The 10733-nt window shown below is 46.8% G+C and overlaps 1 protein-coding gene across 1 annotated transcript in view; it reads left to right on the forward strand.

The window, feature by feature from the left end:
- Window positions 1-10733, forward strand: part of UBR3 (ubiquitin protein ligase E3 component n-recognin 3) — a gene marked incomplete at its 5' end in the record, with an annotated part of 224320 nt that overhangs the window by 44136 nt on the left and 169451 nt on the right. Inside the window, 4 exons of the mRNA XM_075319687.1 lie at window positions 1441-1569; window positions 1659-1711; window positions 8024-8157; window positions 9613-9698. Coding sequence (XP_075175802.1) covers window positions 1441-1569; window positions 1659-1711; window positions 8024-8157; window positions 9613-9698 — 402 coding nt within the window. The remainder of the gene's footprint in view (window positions 1-1440; window positions 1570-1658; window positions 1712-8023; window positions 8158-9612; window positions 9699-10733) is intronic.

Raw genomic sequence — 10733 nt, forward strand, 5'->3', positions numbered from 1 at the left:
CTTTACCCACCCAGGGACTGCTTTTGGACGTCCCAATCGTCTGGGTCTCCCAATGGAGCGCCGAAGAAGAAGGGAATTTTGTTACTTACCGTAAATTCCTTTTCTTCTAGCTCCTATTGGGAGACCCAGCACCCGCCCTGTTTGTCCTTCGGGATTGTTGGTTTTTTTCGGGTACACATGTTGTTCATGTTGAACGGTTTTCAGTTCTCCGATGTTACTTCGGAGTGAATTTGTTTAAACCAGTTATTGGCTTTCCTCCTTCTTGCTTTAGCACTAAAACTGAGCAGCCCGTGATCCCACGGGGGGTGTATAGCCAGAAGGGGAGGGGCCTTACACTTTTTAGTGTAATGCTTTGTGTGGCCTCCGGAGGCAGTGCTATACACCCAATCGTCTGGGTCTCCCAATAGGAGCTAGAAGAAAAGGAATTTACGGTAAGTAACAAAATTCCCTTCTTCTTTGCCTTATATTTTCTTTTGAAGCGTTGGGATGTTTCACAGAGAAATATACATGTACAGCACTCGGATGGCTTCTGTGTGCTATACGTATTTTTCAGGGACTCATAGACTTGTATTGTCCTTGTCATCTGTGCCCTTGGAAAAAATATGGACGTCTCCGTGTGTTTTGTGTGGACACATGGTCTATGTAAAAACACGGACAAGTGAAGATCACCATAGGTTATAATGGGTATGTGTAATATCTGTGAAGAAAACAGATTCCACCCATACCAGAACAACGGACATGTGAAGGAGGCCTAAGGGCGGCTTTGCACACTACGACATCGCACGTGCGATGTCGGTGGGGTCAAATCGAAAGTGACGCACATCCGGCGTCACTTGCGATGTCGTAGTGTGTAAATCCTAAATGATACGATGAACGAGCGCAAAAGCGTCGTTATCGTATCATCGGTGCAGGCTCCGACATTTCCATAATGCCGGTGCCGCGACAGGTACGATGTTGTTCCTCGTTCCTGCGGCAGCACACATCGCTGTGTGTGAAGCCGCAGGAGCGAGGAACATCTACCTGCCGCCGGCCATAATGCGGAAGGAAGGAGGTGGGCGGGATGTTTACATCCTGCTCATCTCCGCCGCTATTGGCCGCCTGCCGTGTGACGTCGCTATGACGCCGCATGACCCGCCCCCTTAGGAAGGAGGCAGGTCGCCGGCCAGAGTGACGGTCGAAGGGCAGGTGAGTGCATGTGAAGCTGGCGTAGCGATAATTTTCGCTATGCCAGCTATCACAAGATATCGTACCTGTGACGGGGGCGGGGACTATGGCGTGCTACATCGCAGCATCGGCTTGCGATGTCGCAACGTGTAAAGCCCGCCTAAGATGAAGTGCAAGGGGTCATAAAATCTTGCTCAGTTTGTTCTATCACTTCATGTAGCATAGAGACATCCTTAAATTTTTGAGTCATTCTAATTTGTCCTGCTTTTGTTCTAGGCAAGCCTGTCTGAAATTCACAGCAATATGTGGGTACGAAATGGCCTGCAGATTAAAGGGCAAGCGATGACCTACGTACAGTCACATTTCTGTAATTCCATGATTGACCCAGACATCTACCTGTTACAGGTAAGTTCTCAATCGCAGACTTTCCTGTCCCGCTGTTCTTATTTCTATTACTACTGTAATCTGTTACAATCCTTTTTTTTCTGATTCAGGTATGTGCGTCCAAACTAGATCCAGACTACTTTATTTCATCAGTTTTTGAAAGGTAAGATTAAGTGAAATCCAAACTACCACTACTGAAAATAAAAAACATGGATGCTTTCTACAGAGACTGTGCCCATTAGACACCATTAGGCTACGTGCCCACCATGAGGGTTCACATTGTTTTGGACACAGCGTGTTTTCGCTGCGTTGTACAGTACAAGCACAGTGCATGGATTTCTAGAAATCCCATGCCTACCATGCTCCCATCCTCCCATGTTTTTTCAGCAGCAAAAACTGACCTGAATTGCGGCTTCCTGAGCCGCAGCATGTCAATTCTTTGCTGCAAACACAAAGGATTCTCCGCAGGGAGGACACAGCGAGAGACTACAACTATCCGAGCCCGGATCGTAGGCTTGAATAGCTGCGGTCTCCCGCGGAGGAGACTCACGGCCCCGCAGGACAGGGTCCGCCACGGGCTTTGATCATGTGCACATACTCTTAAAGTATGAGTATTAAGTATGCGCCCACTAAACTTTTTCATGTCAAATTTAGTGTAAAAAAATATAAATTTTGCACCAAAATCAAAATTAAATTAACAACCTCCACATGGCTTCAATCTAAGATCTGCTTCTTAGACCATAAGACACTTTGTTGGAAAAAAAGGGGAAAACAAAAGACCTCCAAAACGTCTTCAGGATGCTCTTTGAAGAGGATTCCTATTGAATTCAATGGGAATACATATGAATGGTGTCTCCCCCCCCCCCCCCCCTTCAAAAATGCAATGTGTCAATTGAGATAATGCTTCAAATTTGAGCATTGAATTAAAGGGAACCTGTCATGTAGAATATGCATGCTGACCTATCAGCAGACACATGTGTGCCCTAATTACACCTCCCTACCCATCCCTGTGTTTTAATATTGTGTAATATGAAAGTAATAAAAAATGTTTTATTACTTACATATTTCCAATGTGAATAGCAGAGCTCGTGGCACCATGGGCATAACATTGCCCTGTGGGCGTTTGCATACTTTCCATGATATCACGCCCCTATGGGCTCTTTCTCTCGCGCTCTTTCTCTCGCGCTCTTTCTCTCGCGCTCTTTCTCTCGCGCTCTTTCTCTCGCGCTCTTTCTCTCGCGCTCTTTCTCTCGCGCTCTCTCTCTCGCGCTCTCTCTCTCGCGCTCTCTCTCTCGCGCTCTCTCTCTCGCGCTCTCTCTCTCGCGCTCTCTCTCTCGCGCTCTCTCTCTCGCGCTCTCTCTCGCGCGCTCTCTCTCGCGCGCTCTCTCTCTCGCGCTCTCTCTCTCGCGCTCTCTCTCTCGCGCTCTCTCTCTCGCGCTCTCTCTCTCGCGCTCTCTCTCTCGCGCTCTCTCTCTCGCGCTCTCTCTCTCGCGCTCTCTCTCTCGCGCTCTCTCTCTCGCGCTCTCTCTCTCGCGCTCTCTCTCTCGCGCTCTCTCTCTCGCGCTCTCTCTCTCGCGCTCTCTCTCTCGCGCTCTCTCTCTCGCGCTCTCTCTCTCGCGCTCTCTCTCTCGCGCTCTCTCTCTCGCGCTCTCTCTCTCGCGCTCTCTCTCTCGCGCTCTCTCTCTCGCGCTCTCTCTCTCGCGCTCTCTCTCTCGCGCTCTCTCTCTCGCGCTCTCTCTCTCGCGCTCTCTCTCTCGCGCTCTCTCTCTCGCGCTCTCTCTCTCGCGCTCTCTCTCTCGCGCTCTCTCTCGCGCGCTCTCTCGCGCGCGCTCTCTCTCGCGTGCTCTCTCGCCCTCTCTCTCTCGCGTGCTCTCTCTCGCCCTCTCTCGCGCTCTCTCTCGCGCTCTCTCTCTCGCGCTCTCTCTCTCGCGCTCTCTCTCGCCCTCTCTCGCGCTCTCTCTCGCGCTCTCTCTCTCGCGCTCTCTCTCTCTCGCGCTCTCTCTCTCTCGCGCTCTCTCTCTCTTGCGCTCTCTCTCTCTCGCGCTCTCTCTCTCTCGCGCTCTCTCTCTCTCGCGCTCTCTCTCGCGCTCTCTCTCTCTCTCTCGCGCTCTCTCTCGCGCTCTCGCTCTCTCTCTCGCCCTCTCGCTCTCTCTCTCGCCCTCTCGCTCTCTCTCTCGCCCTCTCTCTCTCGCGCTCTCTCTCGCGCTCTCTCTCTATCTCGCGCGCTCTCTATCTCGCGCTCTCTCTCGCGCGCGCTCTCTCTCTCTCTCTCGCTCTCTCTCTCTCGCTCTCTCTCTCGCGCGCTCTTTCGCGCGCTCTCCCTTTCGCGCGCTCTCCCTTTCGCGCGCTCTCCCTCCCTTTCGCGCGCTCTCCCTTTCGCGCGCTCTCCCACCCTTTCGCGCGCTCTCCCACCCTTTCGCGCGCTCTCCCACCCTTTCGCGCGCTCTCCCCCTTTCGCGCGCTCTCTCTCCCTTTCGCGCGCTCTCTCTCCCTTTCGCGCGCTCTCCCTCCCTTTCGCGCGCTCTCCCTTTCGCGCGCTCTCCCACCCTTTCGCGCGCTCTCCCACCCTTTCGCGCGCTCTCCCACCCTTTCGCGCGCTCTCCCCCTTTCGCGCGCTCTCTCTCCCTTTCGCGCGCTCTCTCTCCCTTTCGCGCGCTCTCTCTCCCTTTCGCGCGCTCTCTCTCCCTTTCGCGCGCTCTCTCTCCCTTTCGCGCGCTCTCTCTCCCTTTCGCGCGCTCTCTCTCCCTTTCGCGCGCTCTCTCTCCCTTTCGCGCGCTCTCTCTCCCTTTCGCGCGCTCTCTCTCCCTTTCGCGCGCTCTCTCTCCCTTTCGCGCGCTCTCTCTCCCTTTCGCGCGCTCTCTCTCCCTTTCGCGCGCTCTCTCTCCCTTTCGCGCGCTCTCTCTCCCTTTCGCGCGCTCTCTCTGTCTCTCTCTCTCTCGCGCGCTCTTCCCTCCCCCCCCCGGATTCCACTTCCCATTAACATATATGGTGCCGAATTCCAGATCGGATCCGGAATTCTTTATCAGCACGCCGAGGATCCGCCGGACCCCGATTATTGCCAGTCCGCTCAACTCTAATCAGAACGCATATTCTACATGACCGGTTCCCTTTAATAGAAGCAGAAAAAACAACCATACACAGAATGTCAATCGACAATTTAAAAACTCACGTAAAAAATTCTCCATGAACTTTGAAGTTACTGAATGCCTATAAAACACAATACCTTGTGGAAAAATAATACATGAAGACTAGAATAGTGATTAAAAATGACAGATGTAACTAAACATAGATTGTTGGTGTGGATGTCCCTCAGAAAGGTGCAGGAATTGTCAAGTATAGAAAAAAAATTAAAAAAAATTTGTAAAGACCTCTTTGGAGAGAGACCCAGCTACTATACCGTACACAACCTGGCAACTGATTACTGTGATGGCACTGCTGGACATCTTCCTTTTCAAAATTGAGGAAGTATAATGTGTCTTTCATCTGCTGCGCAAAGTTTCTTTGCTCAATCACTGCATCTAATATATTCATCGTTGCCAATATCTTGATGTTTGAACAGCACATCATGAAATCCAAGTCCGCTTTAAAATCTTTGCCCGGGAGGTACTTTGCTGATGAAATACAACTACCTTATGTCTTGTTGCTGCTCTCAGTCTTGCTGTGATACCATGAAAACGACATCCATAACCTCACCTTTGTAGCAGAGTTTGGCTATGTGCGCACAGTGCGTTTTTCGCGGCGTTTTTGTGCGTTTTTCGGGTGCGTTTTTGGCCTCAAAACTGCATGACTTTGCTTCCCCAGCAAAGTCTGAGTTTTCACTTTTGCTGTCCGCACACAACTGTTTTTTTAAGCTGCGTTTTTGAGCTTGAAAAAAAAAATGGACATGTCAATTCTTTCCTGCGTTTTTCTGCGTTTTCCGCCCATGCAATGCATTGGAAAAACGCAGCAAAACGCAGAGATCAAAAACGCAGCAAAACGCAGCCAAAAACGCACCAAATCGCGGTAAAAACGCATGCGTTTTTTGATGCGTTTTTTCGACGCAGGTGTGTTTTTGTGCGTTTTTGGCCGCTAAACGCAGCGTCAAAAAAACGCAGCGTGCGCACATAGCCTTTGGCTGTTCCTAACCCAGGCTCAAGCCTCCTACACAGCTGTTTGTTTCAGTCAATGATTATGTTTCAATCTATGTATGAAAATGAGGATCATCACTAGTGATGAGTGAGCACTACCATGCTCGGGTGCTCAGTACTCGTAACCAGTGATGAGTGAGCACTACCATGCTCGGGTGCTCAGTACTCGTAACTAGTGATGAGCGAGCACTACCATGCTCAGGTGCTCAGTACTCGTAACTAGTGATGAGTGAGCACTACCATGCTCGGGTGCTCAGTACTCGTAACTAGTGATGAGTGAGCACTACCATGCTCGGGTGCTCAGTACTCGTAACTAGTGATGAGCGGGCACTACCATGCTCGGGTGCTCAGTACTCGTAACTAGTAATGAGTGAGCACTACCATGCTCGGGTGCTCAGTACTCGTAACTAGTAATGAGTGAGCACTACCATGCTCGGGTGCTCAGTACTCGTAACTAGTAATGAGTGAGCACTACCGTGCTCGGGTGCTCAGTACTCGTAACTAGTAATGAGTGAGCACTACCATGCTCAGGTGCTCAGTACTCGTAACTAGTGATGAGTGAGCACTACCATGCTCAGGTGCTCAGTACTCGTAACTAGTAATGAGTGAGCACTACCATGCTCAGGTGCTCAGTACTCGTAACTAGTGATGACTGAGCACTACCATGCTCAGGTGCTCAGTACTCGTAACTAGTAATGAGTGAGCACTACCGTGCTCGGGTGCTCAGTACTCGTAACTAGTGATGAGCGAGCACTACCATGCTCGGTTGCTCTGTACTCGTAACTAGTGATGAGTGAGCACTACCATGCTCGGGTGCTCAGTACTCGTAACTAGTGATGAGCAGGCACTACCATGCTCGGGTGCTCAGTACTCATAACTAGTAATGAGTGAGCACTACCATGCTCAGGTGCTCAGTACTCGTAACTAGTGATGAGTGAGCTAAAGAATGTATGTCTGGAACACCAGTAGTGTGAACAAGGTGTAAAACAAAACACATATAACTGCACAATAGGATAAAGAGTCGCACACTAGTCACAATGTATATGGGAATGATGAAAAGAAGAACTGCTATGGGAATACTAGAATGAAATATACAATGACTATTTGAAAAAGTAAAAAACATGAAAATGGAACATGCATAACTGCTATGAATAATAGGAAAATAAGAGATGGTTAGCCATTGTATTGATCAATGCAAAAGAGCCCCAAAACCATGCCAAGGTAATCTCTATTTTTAGGGTCCCTACACTATTTAGAACAAAGTAGAAATGTGCAAAATACAAAAACTTTTATTAATGAAGATCACACACAACAACATAGCACAATATCACAAATATAGTAAGCAGATAGATAGTAATGGATATAAAGTTTCCTATTTGTCTCTAATCATCCAGGAAAAGGGTGGATGGAGATTGAACTAGACCTCAAAATTGAGGACTATAGCAAATGGATGAGGAGGGAAACAGGAAACAAATGGAGATTTATAAAGATCTATCACATGATTCAATAAAGTGAAAGTGCACACAACTGGGCAGGGACCCCAAAGTAAACATGCTAAGACAAAAAGTCAGAACGTTCCCTAAATTTGCCAAAAGTGCAAGTGCAGTCTCAGGGGAAACCAAGGCGCAGTCACAACATCAGTACGAATAACCCATAAGGGACAGGATCACCACCAACGCGCGTTTCGCGGAGGTACTGTTGCTTTCGCAAGGAGGAAGACCCCAATCATTTATAAATCTCCATTTGTTTCCTATTTCCCTCCTCATCCATTTGCTATAGTCCTCAATTTTGAGGTATAGTTCAATCTCCATCAACCCTTTTCCTGGATGATTGGAGACAAATAGGAAACTTTATATCTATTACTATCTATCTGTTCACACATCTTGTACTTCCCTTGTTGTGTGTGATCTTCATTAATAAAGGTTTTCGTGTTTTGCACGTTTACTCGCATTTCTCCTTTTGTTATGATTATTAACCTTGAGTAGTGCTGACACGTGGTCTGTATATTTTATACTGATAGCGTGTCCACCTTATGGCTCGTTTTTTTGGGAATGGTTCTCATAACATCCCTACACTATGTGTAACCTCACCTGCAGTTAAAAAACTTGCTCTGTATGAGAAGCAAAGGACCAAGCTATATATGTGAAATAAGGCTGTGGGTGGGGCAGGGTTCTCAGACAGAAAATGCATACTAACTAAAGAATGTATGTCTGGAACACCAGTAGTGTGAACAAGGTGCAAAACTTTTTTTTTTTTTAAGCCCGATTTTTAACCTGGCTTGTAATTTTGCATAATTCTATGTTCAGTTTATAGCCGTACATTTGAAATGTTTCCCTTTCTTTCTAAAGGTTTAAGGTTGTGGATCTATTAACAATGGCCTCCCAACACCAGAACTTAGTCCTTGACTCCGATCACGAACGATCAATGCTGGAAGGAGCGCTGACGTTTCTGGTTATCCTGCTAAGCCTCCGCTTACATTTGGGTAAGTTGTGCCGATATTTAACTTCTCTATATGTGAAAATATTAAACTTTGCAGTTTCATCTCTATTCAGAATCCCCTTAATACTTAAACATACTTCATTTCATAAAAGTATTATCCAGCATTAGAAAAAAACATGGCTGATTTCTTAAAATAAATAAATAAATCTTTATTTTTATATAGCGCTAAGGCTAGTTTCACACTTGCGTTCAGCGCTTTCCGTCACTATGGAAAATAGCGCAGTCCGTTAACGCACTGAGCTATTCTCCATAGACTTATATGGACGACGCACTGTAACGCAAGTGTCTGCGTTGCATCCGCTGGACGACGCAGCGTCGTTATTTTGACGCTGCGTCGGGCGGATGGAACGCTGCATGTAACGTTTTTCTGCGCTTGGCGGAGTGTCAAAAAACGCAACCTGCAGGAATCCGTTAGGCGTCCGTTGTTTTTATAATGGACGCCTATGGTGGCGGATTCCGTTAAAATGCGTCATTTGACGGATTCCGTTTAACGCAGCTGTCTTTACACAACTGTGCATGCTCAGATGTGTAAAGTCAAGGAAAAAAAACTACAATGGATTGCGTTATTTTGTACGATCTGTAGCATGTGTTGTGCCACTATATGCAACGCATCCGTTGCATGCGTCACACAACGCAATGCTACGGATCCCGTCCAACGCAAGTGTGAAACTAGCCTAACATATTCCGCAGCGCTTTACATACATCAGGAACACTGTCCCCATTGGGGCTCACAATCTAAATTCACTATCTGTATGGTTTTTTTTGGAGTGTGGGAGGAAACCGGAGAACCCTGAGGAAACCCACACAAACACAGGGAGAACATACAAACTCCTTGCAGATGGTGTCCTTGGTGGGATTCGAACCCAGGACCCCAGCGCTGCAAGACTGGAGTGCTAACCACTGAGCCACTGTGCCGCCCAGAAACATTGCCACAGTTGCCCACAGTTTGTGTATAGTGGTCTTTCTGGACTACATTTACGTACTTCATTGGAGATGAACTATAGTCTGGGATTAAACTCTGGGATAAATGGGGAGCTGCTTCCTTTAAGAAAAAGAAAACTGCCATGTTTTGGTAATACTAGACAGAAGCTTTTAAAGGGGGCCTGTCAGTAGTTTTGATCCTGAAAACTTGTGTTTGTGTAAGGTTTCAGCAACCGTATTGTCACCACTATGTTCGTGATCAGTGGGGTCCCAGTGTTGGGTTCCTCAGTGATCAATCACATATCACCCATCCTGTGGATCATGGCTAAATATCAATTGTGGGGAAACCCAATTAGAGTATTTTGGGGCAAAAGGTAATTCCTCATACGTTATGATAAAGTAAAATGGGACTATACCTTATTTTTTAATATATTATGATACCTTTATTTTAGACTTCATTATTAGGTTCTGACATGAATGTGTCGACCACCTTAACCTTTTGTGTTTCTGATTTTAGGAATGACTGATGACGAGATCCTCCGAGCAGAGATGATCGCTCAGTTATGTATGAACGACCGGACGCACAGCTCGCTGCTCGATCTTATATCCTTTCTCACACGTTACTGGATTTCTCCGAATATACAGTTTCTCTCTTGGGAGATCATTTATGGGCCATAGGTTGCAATATCCTTTGGTTAATCTTATTCCTCCCTTTCCTTTTAAAAAGAAACCTTTTTATTCATCCGATTTAAAAAAAAAAATAAAATAAAAAAAATAAATAAATGTTAAAATATGATAAAATCATTATAAAACCACTACTTTTTTTTTTTTTTTAATTAAAATGCCTATTTATATATTCTGATATGAATGGTACGGTATAATTCTTACAGAATTCCCTTTAACCATATTGTGATACATTTTTGGGAGCTACCTATAAGAAATCCTCTATCAGGGAGGTATGTAAGCTCAGTGTGTTAAAGCGTTGTTCAGTGCTTTTATATAAATGATTTATCCTTAGAATTGGTCAGCAATATCACATCTGTGGGGGTGCGACAATAATAATAATAATAATTTATTCATTTATATAGCGCTATTAATTCCACAGCGCTTTACATACATTGGTAACACTGTCCCCATTGGGGCTCACAATCTAAGGTCCCTACCTGTATGTTTTTGGAGTGTGGGAGGAAAACTGATTACCCGGAGGAAACCCACGCAGACACAGGGAGAACATACAAACTCCTTGCAGATGGTGTCCTTGGTGGGAATTGAACTCAGGACCCAAACGCTGGAAGACTGCATTGCTAACCACTGAGCCACCGTGCTGTCCAACATCCATCACCCCTAACCATCAGCTGTTGAAGTTTGTGTTGGCAGCCAGATGTGAATACTTTCGGAGCTACACTGTTCTGTCCACTACCAAGTGACTGAAGCTGGGTACTGTAGAGTCACCCCTATTTAATAAAATGGGGGCCATTGTGCAGTACCTGGCCGCTGCCACTATACAGTTGGTGAAGCTGTGCTAAGCAGGTCTGAAACTGATCACTTCTAGCCACATCAGGATTGGCTAATTGTCGAAGTGCTGGGTGTCTCCACCACCAATGTGATACCAATGACCTAAGGCTAGGTAATCAGTGT

Source organism: Anomaloglossus baeobatrachus, chromosome 7, assembly GCF_048569485.1.
Source record: "Anomaloglossus baeobatrachus isolate aAnoBae1 chromosome 7, aAnoBae1.hap1, whole genome shotgun sequence".
NCBI lineage: Eukaryota > Metazoa > Chordata > Amphibia > Anura > Aromobatidae > Anomaloglossus > Anomaloglossus baeobatrachus.